Genomic DNA, 18177 nt, shown 5'->3' with positions numbered 1-18177 from the left:
AGGGTCACACGCTGGGCTGTGGTTTTGCCTGCTGTGACTGGCAGACCTGCTGGCGGTTTGATCCAAATACCACCCTGGTCCTGACAGGTTTCCATCCCCACACCGATGTGTGTAACTGAAATGGCTTCATGGACGTGCCCGATTTGGCAGGGGAGAGGCTTGTTTGCAAATGCAGCAACCCTAAACGATGGGTTACAAAGGACTTCCCCAGCAAAGGTGACTGCTTGCACATTTCATCTTAGCGAAACTCGGCGATACTTTATTATTTAGGGTGAAACCTCGTTGTACTGACATTCACGGCCTTTTGAAGATGTTTTTGAGGGTTTTGAAGTGGGCTTTTTTTGAAGTTCAAGGTCTTTTTGAAGTTCTCCCAGAAGTCAGGGAAAGACACAGGCAGGATGAATGGATCCCCTCTACGTTTAAGTAGTCAGAGATGCGAGAAATGGTGAACAGCAGAGCTACCCTCCAGAAAGTGAAAGCCTTCCCCACCATCCGTGCCTGATTACCCACACAGAGCTCCAGGTCGGCTGTCTGCTAGGATGAACTTTGCCTCCTCCTTTCCATCCTCACGGGGACATCTCAACTTGTAATCATTAACGAACTATCCCCGTGATGGAAGGGTGACTGCGCAGTCTGGGTATCGTTCACAGCTGCTTTGGGCAGCCCGAAGTTGCCAAAAATGTCGAGCAGGTATCACAAAGCAGCAGCTGACAGCAATTTGGACCTCTTGAAAGAAGCCACTAAGAAAGACCTCAACACTTCAGATGAAGACGGGGTAACTCCCACCCTTCTGGCAGCGTACCATGGCTACCTGGAAGCTCTGGAAGTCATATGCCGGAGAGGGTAAGTGAATCAGCTTCCACTGCTTAAAGCTTGCAGCTCAAAACTGTAATTAGTGCTTCACGTTTCTAATGGCCCAATGACCTCAGACCCCAAAGGCTGAAAATCCCGGTCATTTCTTTTGATGCGTTGCCAAGAACTGTTTCTCTCCGTCGGCAATGGTTTAGGCGCCGACCCCACAGGCAGGTCGGTACCTGTGGCCGGTGACGCCGCGCTGGCATCAGTGGGACCGTCTCATAGATGGAGCCTGCGGAGGGCAGGTGGCAGGAGCAGGGCCCTTTGCCCCTCTGTAATGGAGGAGCTGGCCAACCTCCTAGATTGGTGAAAACCTATCTTCGAAACAGGCTCCACAGGGAAATGTGACTTTAGCAAAAAATCTCTCCCGTTTGCTTGCAAAGTGCAGTCGGTAGGCACCCATGAAGATTTAATGCTTTCCAGAGGCAAGCCACAACTGATAGATCTGAGACAGGAACAATTAAATTGTTATTTCTCTGCTTTTTATAGTATTAGCAACAACCAGCACGCTAAAAATGATAATACTGTTTCAGAAGCTGTGGTAGGATCCTTGTAAACTTAGGTGGGGGAGACAAAAGGAAAGGAAAGGAAAGTTTTCTACAAGTTTATTTTCTAATAGTAGTATCTCTGGTATCATTTAAGTGTACTACGTGCATAAAATGTACTATTGAAATGGTAATAGCCTCCTCACCCTCTGTACTCTCTTGCTTGGAGCCTACCTTTTAAGCTGTGATACTCTAAGAAGATCTAATAAAATAAAATCTGCTCTTGTGAAGGGATACAGTTCATAAAATGTTCTTTCCGGGCTGAGATGAAGTTGATCTGTATTTTCAATCATAACAGTTTAAAGAAGATTGGATGGAAAAGTTGAGTAAGTATTTGGATGTATCTGAGTTTTCTTTTATGAAAAATAGAATTGAAAATATGGAATAAAAATGGGTTTTTCAAGGATTTGCTTTATAGCTCATTGAGCTCAGGTGTGGCTGTAATAACACAATAAAGCAGACCTTTGGACCGTACGCTTATTGCTGTTCCCTCAGCAGAAACGATAATAGACCAACGGTTTTTCAACTCATATAATTAAGGCAGCTCCAAGAAAATATCTAGAGTCAATAAAGGTTTGTCCCTGAACATCTAGAAGACAGAACAACAGCTAAGGAACAAATAACAAAATATTTTTTCCAAGATTAGAGTAAAAACTATGTCTTCTGCCATATAAGCTGATAGAAGTCACGGTGGATGACACAAAGATCAGAATTTTTATGTATTTGTTATTTAATGTATTTCTAACACTTTTTCTTGGTAGAGGACAGCTTTGGGACAGTATTGCCCTCAAAATCTTCAAACATACGCATTCACCTCTATTTTAATCCAAGATTCCTTGATACAATCAGCAAGCTGTGGCTGTCAGAGGAATGGCCCCACCGGTTTCCTTGGGAGAAGCTGAATTTTGGAAGATGTTCAGTCTGTTCTGCAGTCAATGTTTTCTTGTGAGAAAAGATTTTAATTCTTTTTAACAAATTCATTCTTTCCTTGAAGAGATTTCCTGACAAAGGCACTGAGACACAGGACGGTTTTCTTTAGAGTGGCTGCAGATTTTAGGACTGTGGAGCCTGCAATACATTTGGCCCTTGGGACATCCAGCAATGCTAACAATAAACTCCTTTCACCTTGAAAAAGTTTATCTTCACAGGCATCGAGAGATGTTTTCTCTGCTTGCTTTGCAGGTATGCAAATAAAGGCAAGACCAAGTAGCTCTGCTCTCTTTTGTGTGAGCTTCTTTCTTGGGAAAGCAGGGAAAAGAGGGATATAAGAACCCAAAGTAGATGTCAAACCTTACCCAAAGTCCCATTGAGCCAGAAGCAGACACTCTAGTCTGTCAATTGTTTGAGACTCAAAGGCTGGCAGGCTCCATGGGGACAAGAGACCGCAAACAGCTATGAAGGGACCCAGGGGAGAATGGATGACCCCACACTCCCAAGGCTCAGGATAATGCAGCCTGTTAGCTAATGTGGGAATTCAGGGATCTGGCACGCTTGGCCGCAGTCAGGCAGCTCCCCAGGGCAGAGCCACAAAAGCAGAAATATGTACACATGGCTTCCATATGTCTAAGTGGAGAAACTTTGATCCCCAGCTGCAACCTCCCTGCAGAAGTGCCTGTGCTCCCGCAGCCTGGCGCGCTCAGACCTGCTGCTCTTCCCCCATGTGAGCAGCTCTGTGTTTCAGCTCTGCAAGGGCTCCTGACCTCTCTCCTGCCTATGGCACTTCAGGCTAAAGGATGTTTTCAGGTTTGGCCCTTTAGTGCTTTTCTTCAGAAATACTCAAAGCCAGAGAACCAAGCCTGAAGGAGATTTTGTGATGGGATGTACCATTTTGTTCATAGCACAGCTGCTGTGGACCCAATCTCTGAGACATTGAAATGCTTGAACTCCCAAGAGTAGAATTCTCCTTGTAAATTTGCCCTCTGGCTCTGAAGTTATTAAAGGTTTTGGGATGCTGTGGCTGCCTTGGGTGTGGGTCACAAGATGACTCCAGCTCTGTTCCGAACATTGCTAAAGTTGATCCTGCCAAATAAGTATCAAAAGATTCAAGCTGATTCTCACCTGCAGGCAGCAGTTCAGCGTGAAGGCAGTGCAAGAGTTAAAAACAAAGCAATGTTTTCCACTGGGTTTAAATTAAACTGACAAGATGTGGTACTTTATTTTCAAACGAGCCTCTGCTTTTCAAACCCCATGAGCAAAAGCAGCTTTAGGAGAACAAAAGCGTTGAATTAAAACAAGAGTATCTATCTGAGCTTAATCTAATAGCAATGGAGAAAAATGTGTAATCAGGGCTTTACTAATCATTTACCTATCACCTACCAAAAAGGTTACTGCGTGGCTCATTAAATACGTATCACTGTGGCCAGTGAAGGATCCTCCTCATATTGCCCCTATATTGCAGCGCTATGCTTGGGTACATCCAGCTCACTGTATGCTACTTCCCTTCTCAGAGGTGATCCGGACAAATGTGACATCTGGGGGAACACACCTCTCCACCACGCTGCTTGCAACGGTCACGTCCATTGTGTTTCTTTTCTGATCAACTTTGGTGCCAACATCTTCGCTCTGGACAATGACCTCCGCACCCCCCTGGAGGTGGCTGCCAGCAGGGACCGCAATGAATGTGTCCGAATCCTGGACAAAGCCGCCACCGAGCAGAATATCCTGAATCCAAAGAGGGTCTCCAAACTCAAAGCACAGGCCCAGAGGAACGTGGAGAAACAAATCAAGGAATGTGAGAAGCGTCAAGAGAAACACCAGCATGAAATGAACCGGAATTACATAAAAGAAAAGGTTGGCACAGTAAATTCTTCCAGAGGGACGCACTCCAGGGTGAAGTTGCCCAGCCTCTTTGCTTCAAATACAACAAGTTCTTTCTCCAAAAATCTGAAAGATACCTTCAAACTGAAGGCAAAAAAGACAGCTGACAGCACAAGAAGCCGGGAAACACAAAGCAGTGACCAGGAGGGTGGTACAGGTAGGACAACTGTGATGCATTTGTTTGATGAGAAAGAGGAGGAGGAATTACTGAATGACCTCGAAGAGAAAGACTTTTCAGATAATGACAGTCAGCTTTCCATTTTCAAGCGGCCAGGTCTTGGCAAGATTGTATTTGGAAGGAATTTGGCTGCAGATTTAAATCCTGGAACTGTGTCTTCTGAGAAAGAAGATGTAAGCTTTAAAATGTCCATTGGGCTCTTTCAGTATGAAAATGCTGAGAATGGCAAGGAAGACAATGCTCAAAATGGTGCTGATACCCCTTGGCAGGAGGAGGAAGAAGTTATTTGGGATGACGAGGACGCGGAGAACACACCCCTTGAGGTATTTCTGGCATCACAGATGCTGGATGAGTTTCTTCCAGTCTTCATGAGGGAAAAAATTGATTTAGATGCCCTGATGCTATGTTCTGATGAAGATCTACAGAGCATTCAGATGGAACTTGGGCCAAGAAAGAAAGTCCTGAATGCTGTGAATAAAAGAAAACAGGCACTCCAGAATCCTGGAAAAACCGTAGATACTTGCTTATAAATTAACATACCCATTGCTGTAACCTGCACACGGAATCATTATGGTTTTACTTTCCAAAGAAGACGTGATTCTTTTCAGACGTCTGTTGAAGTGAAAGGCAAAGAGATTACCCATTGCTTTAGAAAGTACAGCAAGGACGAAGACTTTTCTCTCTGGATAGATAGCTGAGGCGAACAGGATGTTAATTGGAATATAATCTGCCAAAAAAAAAAGAATGTGAAGGTAAACCCCCAAAGGCTACAGATTTACAGCTTTTGCTCCCTGAACTCTTTATGGGGATTGGATTTCTTTTGGTCCGAATAACTTAAAATATTAGTGAAGGCCAGCCACATGATATTCCTTAACAAAGCCCTTCCTTTCTTCTCCAAAACCACAATGCAAAGAATATTCTCAAAGCTTGACAGCTTCGGGTTTTCTCCATTGGCTTCTGTTAGATCGTTACAAACTGCTCTTCCTGGTGCTGCTGATATGTTAGAAATAGCATCTGAATCTTGATTTTGGCTGTGGTTTATTGACTCTAATAGCCTCTGAATTAACCTGAATAAGACTAGTTGACAGCAAGTTTTGTTTTCTTGTCAGTAGACTGTTTTTCTACTGTATTGATACTAATTTTAAAATACATGAACTATCTTGCCAAGAAATGTTCAGTGTGAGTTGTACATTCTTTTCTCTTGTTTTGTTACACTGGGCCCAGTTGCTAGCACCCATCACGTCCTAAATGGCATCAAGACTGCAATACTTCCACCTACAAGAAGCTGAGGCTTTATTTTCAACATCTTTCATCTGTTGTGGTATATCCTCAGCTTGGTTCCTATAGGGTGCATTTTCCATTCAAAATCCAAGAAACCAGGATTCTGACCACACAGCACTTTCTGCTGGTTGTTGTCAGCCTTAGCTTGAGAACTGCACGTAACTGGGTACACACACACTCGGTGCATGGAAAGAGAAAGAAAATGAGACTGTGCTTCCATGGAAGCTCCTGCTCTTTGCAGGCTGGAGGCATTCACAGAATGCCTTCATCTCTCTCAGCCCTGTTCCCTTGGGAAGCCAGGACTATCTGATAAGAATTAATCATTCCCGTTGAGTTTTGTGAATCTAGTAAGGTGCTTGTAGCAGCCATGCTCTGGCTAAGACTACAAACTTTATTATTAGCGGGGCATTTACCTGTAAATCTCTTTTCTAGCTCTCCCATTAGTCAGCTATGATTTTTTCCGTAGGAGTACTCTACATTCATGAACGCTAATCCTAGTTAATGACCTATTTTTTTCATGCTTCCTTCTATCCACATCTTTTTGTTACTTCGATTTGTACATTCCTTTTCTTGGGTGGATTTTATACTGCATTCTTTCCTCCTTGGATTCCAGTACTTCCATAGGTTGATATTTTCTTCTATTAAGCAGCCGCATCAAAGTCTGTTCTGTGCAAACATAAATGATTGCTGTACTTAGCTCAGTAATTAAACCAGACAGCATCCCCCACACACACAGGCTGTATGTTATTAACTCACTGGGTTGTTTTCATTTTGGCTAAGAAATTGCAAAATGTTTAACAAAGCAAGGAAGAACTGATGAATTTACACATTTGAATGCATACGAGAGTAGATTTTGAAGGGGCAAATCCTGTAACTCTTAGTCACGCAATTGATGCAAAAATCCAGGGCAGATTGCTTCTCTAGGTCTATAATCCTTCCCTGGATGGGAGGAAATAGGATTTTCTATTTCCCATCCTGGAGATGTGGATGTTTCCTATTCCTCCTAGCAGCCCCAGAAGTGGCAAGCCCAGCCTCATCGCGCTCTGCATCTTCCCCTTGCCGCAGCTGCAGAGCCTGAATTCTACCAGCCCTAACAGAACGGGCTGACACCAGGTCTGTGCTACTCTGACGATTTCTCCCTAGTGCAGTTGTGAGCATAATGCACCTTATCAGGCCAGATTTTAAATAACCGGGTTAAACCCATTTATCCAAAAATTATTTCAAAAATTGCTAAGCATGCAAGTGCCCGTCACGGATGGGAGGTAAGAAAGAAGGCACCTGGTGAAATTACACTTTAGGGGGAATTGGGCCCCAAGTATCTCTACATCGCACCAAAAATGTGCCTCTTTGCACAATCAGCTGTAAATCTGCAACCTCTGACACCATGGATAATAGCAGAGACTATCTGCACATAAATCGATTGACTCCGCTGTCGCAAGCATCCACTGCATTTAGGTACATCCTTAGGTATTCGCAGCACCTCTATGGAGCTAGCAGGTACAGCACAAGATCTGTAGGAGTCCCTTGGCCTTCTGGAACTGCAGTCAGAGACTGAAGAAACCTGAAAGCAGCCCACAGGATGTTTTTAGACAACTGAATCTACCCCAATATATATATCTTCTCAAAATTAAAAAAAAATAAGTGCAATAGTGCTAGCCCTTTTCTTGCAGGGTGGTCCTGGAAATTGGCTTCTGGTATAAAGCAGCCATATGGAACTGAAGGGGGTGTGGAGGATAATAAAACCCCCACATTTCAGTTTTTCCCATCCACTCATGCTTTGTTGTTTTCCAAATTTTTTCCACCAATCCTTTTCTTTCTTCTGTAGTTTGGAAGCATTTAAATTAATGAATCCTAGATGTGACTCCTTTGCAACATTTGTATAGCACAGTTCAGTTGAAGACACTTTCTGTATCACATGTGCAATCTTATAGCCTAACCTAAACCATATAACCACAGAATCCCACATGATCACAGTCCTGCCCAGTACAAGATTCTCCTTCCTTAAGGATTTAATACTCCACACTGGACAAACATCAAGAGGAGGGAATGTGCAGGACGGGACAATTGCAAAATTGAGTATCACAGTGGAGCAGAGCAGTCTCAGTTTATTTTTCCTCTTCCCATTCAGTGCTCACATTTACTCAGAGCAGACACTGCAACAACTTTCTTCCTAATCTTCAAAAAAAAAAAAACCCAAAAAACCACTAAACCCCAAAACCAAAAAAAAAAAAAATCCAACCCCAAAACCAGAAACAGAATCGACAACAAAAGTCAAAGACAAGCAGCAGTATCTATTTAATTGTAACATAAATGCAAGTTACAAATTAAAGTCTTAAGAAATTGTGTAAGAGAAGGAAACATGGAAATTAGAGCTATTATTTCCCTTAAAAAAATAAATCTAAAATACAGCATCCAATTAACTCCCATTGTAACTGAACTGAATCCTATTCATGAATTCGGATACCGTGCTGAAGCCAGGCTCCCAGAACCTCCTATTGCCAGGGAAAGCTGAGAACACTGTGGGGTTTCAGAACCAGCTCTTTGGACTGGCTCCATCTATTTTTTAAAGTGCATAGTCTGCAGAAGTGTACATGTGAAAATAAACTGGATTTGTCTTCTTCCCAAACACGAAGCCTCCCTTCAAATTACAAATCTCGTTTTACAGAGGCACAGAACTGGGATAATATTGTCATAAATAGTAGTGCAAGTTTCCACACAGTTCTTGTATTATGGAACATCAATGGCTGTCATGTTTGTTTCAGACTAGTGGAGTTCTCCATCACTGAAGTAACAAGTTAAGTCAACACAAACACTTCAGAAATTACAGAGAAGAAAAAACATGTAAAGACGGAAGGGTAATTTTGCTACAGTTAGAAAATTAAAAAGCTTGAAGATAAATTTCTGTTTGTGTTTCTGCTGATATAAACAAGACCAATGGAGTTACATTTCTATTCACACAAACACATCCTTTGGCTCTACTCACTTACTGGCCTGGTACCCTTCCATGCTAAAACTCTGCATATTACAAACTCTGTCACTTACTGCTATTCCCCCTCCCTCCCCGCAACTACTTTACACCAGGCTTATAATTTGGAGTATAATTTATGTCACACCTGCACTGTACTCATTAACCTCTTCTATACTTACTATGTACCATCAAGGGCTTTAACACTAACTGCTTCTGAAGCTCCTTCTTGATGCTCCACCGTATTCTACTGGCATCATTATAAAATGACCATGTCATCTAATCCCTCCACAGAATTAAATTAACATTTAATAGCCTCCATGAAATATGTAAGTAGAAATAAGTTTTCACAACGCACAACTCCAGCCTGAGAGAGGAATTGGTTTCCAGGACAATAGCTGTTTTTCAGTAGATGTTCAATCTTTTGGAAGGCAATTGCTTAACAGCACAGAACTAGAACTTTTCCTTATGTAAAACATCACTGGGGTCCTCTGCCAAGGAAAGATCATGGAAATTCCTGCCCCAGCTAATACCCACTGGGATAGAAGAACAATTACCAATTGAAGTGTGGTACAGCCAAGCTGAAAATATTTGCCTGTATACTTGAAGTTTATCCTACTGAAACCAGTTTGTGCAGTTCCAACCTTCATGAAGCTTGGAAAAAAAAAACACCTTACAAACATCACAGATTAATAAAAAAAATCTCCCCACAAAATATAGATAAAACAAATCAAAACATGTTTTAGTGCTTACATTTTGGGTGACTCCTTGCAATATGAAAATGGCAGCATCCTACCCAGGAATGTACTAAGGAAGGTATTGAATTTCCTTCCAGTTAAGATGTATATAATATTAGCTCTGATTTGTTGCACTCTTAAGTCTTCCTGCACCAGGTCTTTTAGAGAAAGACAGAAATCTAACTGTATGGAGGCATCATTATTATATAAACTCCCACTCAGGAGCGTGCTATTCAGTGAAAAACTTGTGTCTGACAGCAGGGAAGGGGGAATGTCAGGGTGAAAGCAAGGATGGTGACTTCCAGATCCCCATCCGAGTTGGAAGGGAAGGGGTGTCCAGGAGTCTGAGGCGGGCTGTGTTCCCAGGAGACTGAAGACTGTTACTGTCACTGCAGCACTGAGGCTCACAGTTGCATTTAAAGTACCATCACAGGTAAATATGATGGCAGAGTCCATTCTCCAAATGGATATATTTTACACCAATATGAATTCCCTCTCTAAAACCCACAAAGTCTATCTATAGACTCCTGCTACAGAAATAGTTAAGGAGGAAAGGAATAGATTCCAGAATTATACTAAAATATGTAAAGATACCCTTCCTAGTATCACTGCAAACTTCTAATACTTGCCGTTATGTGAGAGATACATTTATTAGTAATACTGCAGGTATTGATACTTGCCCTTAGAAAAATGCAGAAATTAGTCAATTGCTGAAATTTTACTTTTCATTCTTGAATGTTCTAGAAGGGCCACATTCAGATAGGATTTGTGCCTTTCTTGTTAACAAAGGATCCAAGGAAACTAAGTGCAAACAATTTTCTTGGCCTCATCGGCATTGCAGACTTCTCTCTCTTCAGTTACCAGCTGACCATGAATCATAAACAAATTTTGCTGCTACCGTGTCTTCAACTGCCATACCTGAAAAAGAATTGAAGTCACCTTCAAACAGTTCCTCAGCTGTACAAATACTTCAGCATCAGAAAAGAACAGAAGGACTCAGGAAATTACCCAACTGGACAGGAACATGAATCATTCCCCATCCCAAACACCTAGAGTGTTACATTCAAAATTTATAGCCATTGTGTAACTGTTAGGTGTGCTATATAGTTAACGTAGAGGTATGAATCTAGTTTTCCATGTTCATATCACAGCTTGGCCCTTTTCAGACATATCATGCAGCTCAGACCAGAGTAATCCATCACTGCTCCCCCTCTTTACCCAAATGTCAACACCAACCCCCTAGCACACTGTCACATTGTCTGAGGGTCAGACAGACTGCAGGGCCGTAACAGCAGGGCGTTTGGGTTGGAGCGGTATTAATGAACGCCGCAGCCGCGCTGAACGACTGCAAAGTGGAAGACAGACTTCTTCCTATTGTTGGTTTGCTCTCCTATCACTTTTCATTACATCAGTCCTGCTAGATAAATAAAAAGGGAAAATGCAAATCACATTCTAGCTTCTTGGGGACAGTGCATTGCCACAGCAGTTTTGAAGATGATCAGCAGCTTTCCCACGCATGGGGTCCTAATAAATAACATGGCATTGTTTTCTGTCAGGCTTGTACACAGGAGGGGTTGTTCTTACCCAGCGATTTAAACACTGTTGTTTTCTCAGGCAGGGCTGGTTTTGTACCCTTCACTACCTCTCCCAGCTCAGCAAAAATCTCTGCCTGTGAAACAAATACATATTTATACACAAACGTGATATCCATACATACATTGAGAAAGCCATTTTCTGAGTGACTTCAGAAGAAGGAACTCCTGCAGTTCTGCTATTCTAGAACTGATTCCTTTCCATCGTGAAGCAGATCAGTATTCAGTCAAATAACACAGAAACTGGACAGAAATCACAGAGGAATGGAACATTTTTAGAGAAAAACAGCTGGCAGACTTAGGCAAAAAGCTTTGTGGTTTTGGGGTGGGTTTTGGGTTGTTTGGGGTTTTTTTTGTTTGGGTTGTTTTTTTTTTTTTTTTTAACCACACACAGAGTGGATAGCTTGTTACTTATCCCACAAAGCACATGATATTCCACACACTCTACCATATCTAGGCCTCTTATGTGAAATCTCAAAAGTGGAAGTTACGTTTGTTCTGCAAAACCATTCAAAGAAAAAAAGAGAACTATTAAACTTAGGAGTCCCTGTCATCGGATTTCTGCAGATCACTGCCTGGCTTCTGTTGTACAACGTACATTATGTTGTACACAGAGGCACGATGTGTTTCAATCACGCCGAAATCTTACGGGAAGAAAGTTACAGGTTTAAATAAGTAATCTGAAAAATATTTAACATAACTACCAAACATTGCAGGAAATTTACGTCTTTCAAGAACAATACATTGTTATTGTACACAAAGGCCAGTGCTGAAAACGTGCTACTGTAATATGGTGTCAGGTACAGAGGTTGCACGGTTTTGGCATAGACACATAGACATCTCAGTCTGAAACCAATTTATCATTGAGCCTGTGCTTGAAACGTGTCAACAACTGCATGTGATGCTCTAAAATGTGTTTCAGTGCAGCCTATCATTAGTACCAACTCATTTCAAATGCAAGCCAGTTGCCGTAGAACTGAAGATAGTAATTTAAGAAAACCTTACCCCTGACAATATAACATCTCCTGATTCTGTAAGAGCAGCCTCTCTGGAATCCACAAACAGAACAGACTTCTTCATCAGTTCATCGTCCAGTTCCCTCCAGTCTGGTCTGCTTGCTCCAACAGCTAAGACAACAAAAATGATGAACTTAGGAGGAATGTTCATAAATTCAAACCACATTCTGTCCAAAAGACATGTGTGAAGTAACAATGGACACTGTTGTGGAAATTTAATAATACAAACAATCTGATGTTAGCACTGGAACATGTGATTGATAAAAAAAAAAAGGATGTGCCTGAGCAACTGGGAAAAAGCTTGGATTTCTCTCAACCTGGCCTCAGCTGTAACACTGACATACACATGGCCTGTTTCTGTAAGATGCCAACCCCCTAAATTTCCACTGATGCTAATGAAGGATGACATTGTGTCCAGCCCTCCAGATTACTCTAGTCATGCAGATGCTGCTGCTGCTAAAAGTCTTACACTCCCCGTAAGCACAGCCAGAACAACTGGAAGCAATCGGCCTTTGCATTTCAACCTGCTGGAGCATTAAACTGCAACTGTTCAGGAAGCAAAAGTGCGATGCTTGCTGGCACTGTTTCCAGCTCTTTGGTGTACCAGTCAAACTGCTCCCTCCAAATAATGCTGACAGAGAACAAAGGGACTTAAGACTGCTTAGCCCTTCATCACCTCATGTTCCCACAAGAAATTTAAAGATACGTGTAACTATGTACAGGTATAAAACAAACAAGCCTTTGCCAGCAGCTTTGAAAATGACACCAATAAATAGGTGTGACAATCTTCCCTGCTTACAGAGGCACCTTTAGAATAAACAGCTATACAGACTACAACTTTTCTGCAGACAAACAGTAACACCGTTTCTGTGATTACCAAACTAACAGGTTTTGTTGCTTTTTGTTTCTTAAACAGAGTTAACTAACATCCAATACAGTTCCTCTAAAACATTCAGTATTTGATTTGTCAGTAGACCACCCTTACAAGCAGACTCTGGGTAGCTAAGGCTTAAGGAAGTCAACTCCCCATGCCCATTATCTTCTCTACCTTTGTCTTTCATCAGAGCATTACCAAACACCCTGAATTTATAGTCCTTTTAGTTTGATTTGGGTGTTTCTTATGTGTCTATGGAGAAAAAATAAGATTTGAAGAGTTCCCTCAGTTCTCTAAGTATTGTGCAACAAAGACTTGCACATGCAGACAGAGTTCAATGTCACTATCAGGATTTTTAAACCTGTAGCCTTCTATTGTTTCCTTGCAACCTCATAAGCAGTACAAGTTGAGCAGATTATGGATTTTCACTTACCTGAGAAAGTGAAAACAAATCGAGGAACTTTTTAAACACAGCAAGATACCACTAACAACTTGTTATGGGCTAAAAAAACACAAAAACCCACCAACAACCCAATTATACTGTAACCAAATGCTTAAGTGCCCAATTGTTATGAATAATAATTCCATTTCCATGTTGCCTGAATGCCTCTTCAAACAGCATGAATGCCTCATAAGAGAGAAGGGGAAGAAAAAAAAAAAGCAAAGAAAGGAGAGGGTCCTTTGTGTAGGTGTTGCTCTCCGTGACTGTAGACCTTAATTGATTTTGGTTGTGCTTCTGGCTTCTATGCCATGACATGAGACAGACAACAACTTTCCATGACAAAAGGACTAAATTGAGGCTCTGAAAAATTGGTAGGATGCTGCTGGAACATGGGACCTTTATCTAAATTGTTCCCTTTGACAAGTTGCTTTTGTCTTATTACCAAGCTATTTGGTAAGTGCATAAGGTCATCCGAACCAGGCCCACAATTAATAAAATAAACAAATGTGGTCATGTCCAGAGACTCCAAACAAGGCATAAAAAAAAATCCTCCCTCAAATCTCACCATAATTAGAGGTCGAATTATTAAGCTCTTAACAGAGTTACTGCATCTTTTTTACTCAAGTAAAAAAGTAAATCAATGTGATCAGCCCAAAAAGGACAAAGAGGGGGCTTACAAAATTGGTTGAAGAAAGATGACAACTACCAAGGGAACATCCAAAATCACTCTGGAAAGAACACGTCTGTATAGGTTATTAAAATGGAGATCCAGGTGAGGTGAGCATCAAGTGACAACATGGTATCAAAGATGATGCACCACTGGGGGAAAAAAGCATATCCCATGCTCTAGCAAACTTCCACTCTGGAATAATCAGGAGTTCTGGCTCCAAACAACCAGGAAGACATGGCTGGGGAAAAAGGACCCTCACTAAAGGCAAAAAGTCAAAACAGAAAGAACATTTGTTCCAAGAAGCACAGAATACCGCTTTCAACAGTTTTTGATGTGAAAATGGGATAATAATGTATTCTTTAAACAATCGTAACAAGCATACCATTGATTGGGCACCTGGTTTTACCCAGTCTCCAAATAAATCGGTGTTGTTGCCATAGTGACTGTTATAATCACATCAGCCCCAGTAACTGCCTCCTGAACAGAAGAGCAGACCTGCACTGGACCATTAACTGAATTCGCAAACTTCACTGCTTTCTCTTTGGTGCGATTCCATATCCTGACCTTCAAGGAAAGAAAAACAAAAAACAAACCACAAACAGATTAGTTTGGAGAACTTCTCCTTGCTGAAGCAGAACACTGTTCCAGTTTGCAGTGGATAGTTACACACATCCTAAAGGGGGATGGGGGGTTACCCTTATTGTTGTCATCATGACAAGTGACCTAAGTTCATGTGTGTGCAGCTACATTTGAATGACTGTTTTGTGATGCCAGAAAAAACAGCTCCTTGAGAGTTGTATTTATAAAATACAAATATTTCCAATAACACTATATTTAGGGGAAAGTCACAGAAAGCTATCTAAGTATGGCATACACAGTAAGATTTTCTCAGACAGGGTGAAGAAGTCATCTGAAACAACTTGGTTTCTGCCCACACACACCCCTTTTAAAAAAAAAAAAAAAAAACAACAACATTGAGCAAGCAATTCTACAGCTGCTCAGAGTTTCTGATTCTGTAGAAACAGAATCAAAATACAATTAATCCCTCAACTTCTGTGATGGCTGTGACCGTGGCTGGACACCAGGTGCCACCCAAGCCACTCTGTCACTCCTCTCTCCTTAATGGTGAGGGGGGGCAGAGAAAATAAGACTAAAAACCTCGTGGGTCAAGGTAAAGGAGTTTAATAAAGCAATAACAAAGGCCACGCGCAGAAGCAAAGGAAAACAAAAGATGTACTCTCTACTTTTCTATCAGCAGTAATGTCTGGCCACTTCCCAGAAGCCGTGCTTAGTATGCTTAGCAGCTGTTCTGGAAGACAAATGCAATAATAAATGTCGTACGCCCCACTCCTGATTTCAATAAAATTGGCTTTTATTGCTGCGCAGCCACCATATGCCATGGAACATCCCCTTTGGCCAGCTGGGGTTGGCCATCCTGGCTGAGCCCCCTCCCAAGATCCTGCCCACTCCCAGCCTGCTGGTGAGGGGGAATGTGGCAGAGCCAGCCCTGGTGCCGTGCCAGCCCTGGTGCCGTGCCAGCCCTGGTCAGCAGGAGCCGGAGCACCGGTGTGTTATCAGCACCTCTCTGGCTTCGGGTACGGAGCACAGCACCGTGAGGGCTGCTAGCTGCTTGGCCAGACCAAATACAACTTTACTGGCTATACTTCATTTATAATAAGTGCTCCTGAAACATAATAGAGAAAAATAAATGTATCCTGTTAAGATGTGTCCATTACCTCTTTAAATGCAAACAGTTCTGTGAAGATATCATAATGGCTATATGCTTGAACACCAGCTCCCAAAATGCACAGGACATCTGCAAAAGCTGGCATTAACAACTAAAAGGTATCAAATATATAAAAAAAACAATATGTAAGGACAACATATTTTAACAAATATGACAAATACATATCAAAATACTACAAAAGAAAGCAGCGTCCTTAGTCCTTTTAAACAAGGAAATTAATGCTTTTATCAAAAGTTAGTATTGATTCACACAGAACGATATTCAATTACCAGTATACAATGTATTTTTTTTTTAATGCAAAAGCTAGCATTAATAGCACCAAAGTACATCTTGGCTTAATTCTGATTTTGTGTTGTCCGATTCTTGAGATTTGGACCTAACATGCAACAGCACGAGCCAGTGCAAATTCTGGGGCCTTGGCACACTCAAATATTAGCATAGTACAATGTATTATACCTATGTGACTAAGTGTAAAATGGTAGTGTTTACGCTCTGCACTGGGTGAAAACAGGGCTATCAGTACTGACAGTGGTAGCTGTGTGGGGTTAACTGGCTTGGTAGCCCCACACTAAGCCTTCTATTTCAATTCACTGAAGCCATAAATTATACCACGAGCATATCCCGTCACTCTAAGAGCCATAGTATGTACACATCAGGCATTGTAAAAATAGGGATGGCTCCGAGGAACAATAATAAATTCACTTCTCTAGTTGCTTTGATTTACTGGTTTAGTTCTGTCTGTGATTCACCAGTACTTAGCAGAGGAGAAGAGAGGGCTCCTGGAGTCCAGCCCTAAGCTATCCATGCATCTTGTTTATGCATTTGCTGTGGCCAATCACTTCTGTATAAAAAGCTTTAGAATTTTCAAGGCTCTCGACACTTATTCTTCTGCAAATAAATTGAAAAAAATCTCATTAATCCCATTTTTCAGTAGCGAGAACTCTTTTTAACATTCCTTTCAAAGACTCTGAAGCACTGGTTTCAAAGGTTCCTTACATAAAAGCATGGGTCTTTGAAAAGCAAATGCCATAAAGAGGACAGGATGACAGCTATGAGCTAAACTCAAACACTCCTGAAAATTTCTCAGAACAACAGACGACAATGAAGGATCTGATCTTGAAGTCCCTTCAGCAGCCAAGCTCCTTTGAGGCCAGCAGAGCTTTGACTGTGTAAAAATTGTCAGAACTGCCCATGTATAGAATGGCCAAGATGAATGAGGTCCTATAACCTCATGTCCAAGGACTCCATTCTAAATTGTTCTCTCCCTTGGTTCAGGAGAAGCTCTTGGGGATAGGTTCTTCACTCCAATTTTACGTCAGTGTGGCTCTATTGCCATGCATAGAGTCATGCTGGCATGAAGACTGCCACCAACAAAGCGGTGAGATCAGCCTTGATTCTGATACAAGGCTGATGGGTGAAAACCCAAAGTATTTCTCCTCTCTGGCCCTCTTCTTACTGCCTCATCCTTTCAGGCAAAGGCTAAAACCCTGCTGTGCAATGGATGGTGACTTGCTCTCTTCCCACTATTAGTGGCCCAGCCAAATACAGTTTTAAAGAAGTTAAAACCAACAATTTCCAATGAAACTGAAATAATGTAAAGCAACATACAGCAAGATATACCACACCCGTCTTCAGACACTTAAGGCTGTTTAGTCAGGGATAGTCATCTGGACCTCTTCCAGTGAGAACAGGGAAACTAACAGACAGCCACTCCTGGACAAGTCATCCATCTAACCTGGGCATCATCTATCTTAAAACGACCCATGCTGCCCCCTGAAAATGTGCTTTTTCCTCTTTCTGCAGGTCCAGTACAACCCACCTGTCCTGGCCCAACAGGGGAAAACTTACATCTAAACAAAATTGAATTTATCACCACAGCTACATCACCCAAAGCCATAAAGGAGCATGTTAAGACAAAACCAAAAGAAAGAAAATTAGAGGAAGACACCTCAGTAAATTCCCAGAGGAACGTGCAGAACAACAAGCCACAATAACACAGCTCAGATTCCTTCTCCAATCACATACAAAATGTTAAAACCAGACATAACTCACTCAGAACAGAAAATTCCCATTTTAAGTTTTCCCTGAAGGTACCTATGTTACCATAAATCTAATTTAAAGCTGTATTCGATGAAAATTCACGTATACTGAAAGACATTTACATCACGCCTTCCGGTCATTTTTTATACAGTGCCACTAAATCTGTCCTGACTTAAAATACAGAAGACATACCTTGGTAGCAATTGCAGAAACTGCAGCTGTTCGTTTTGCTGTAATGACACTGCCATCTAGAACCTTTAAGAAAAAAAAAGTTCCAACAGAGACAAATGAACACTAAAAATATGAGTAAATACCAAAACTTTTAATCACATTTGTGATTTATTACATGGCATAGCTAAAATATAAGAGTTGATAATTACTATAGCAAGCACAAACCACGTAAAAAAAAAAAATCACA

At 41.6% G+C, this 18177-nt stretch overlaps 2 protein-coding genes across 2 annotated transcripts in view; one reads left to right on the top strand and one right to left on the bottom strand.

Annotated features, from left to right (window-relative positions):
• The first annotated feature begins 614 nt into the window (after positions 1–614).
• ANKS4B (ankyrin repeat and sterile alpha motif domain containing 4B) lies at positions 615–5566 on the top strand. The gene is made up of 2 exons (XM_037387121.1): positions 615–843; positions 3848–5566. Exons 1-2 carry the CDS (start codon positions 680–682, stop codon positions 4923–4925), a joined length of 1242 nt encoding a protein of 413 aa, XP_037243018.1. The 5' UTR covers positions 615–679; the 3' UTR covers positions 4926–5566.
• A 2381-nt stretch (positions 5567–7947) lies between these two features.
• CRYM (crystallin mu) overlaps positions 7948–18177 on the bottom strand; it is a 12055-nt gene continuing 1825 nt past the window's right edge. The window contains 7 exon segments of the mRNA XM_037382414.1: positions 7948–10296; positions 10963–11047; positions 11976–12105; positions 14362–14395; positions 14398–14536; positions 15709–15810; positions 17952–18014. Of these exon segments, the coding sequence (XP_037238311.1) occupies positions 10232–10296; positions 10963–11047; positions 11976–12105; positions 14362–14395; positions 14398–14536; positions 15709–15810; positions 17952–18014 (618 nt within the window). The 3' untranslated portion in view covers positions 7948–10231.

The sequence above is a fragment of the Falco rusticolus genome, chromosome 4 (assembly GCF_015220075.1).
Source record: "Falco rusticolus isolate bFalRus1 chromosome 4, bFalRus1.pri, whole genome shotgun sequence".
In the NCBI taxonomy this organism is placed as follows: Eukaryota; Metazoa; Chordata; class Aves; order Falconiformes; family Falconidae; genus Falco; species Falco rusticolus.
Note: the sequence above shows the minus strand (reverse complement) of the source record. Positions and strands in the feature narration are given on the sequence as shown.

Bases quoted from the DNA above. Each gene is read 5' to 3' on its own strand.
- ANKS4B (XM_037387121.1), top strand. From the start codon at position 680: ATGTCGAGCAGGTATCACAAAGCAGCAGCTGACAGCAATTTGGACCTC. The intron at 844-3,847 runs GTAAGTGAATCA...TTCCCTTCTCAG, and splicing joins GAAGTCATATGCCGGAGAGG to AGGTGATCCGGACAAATGTG.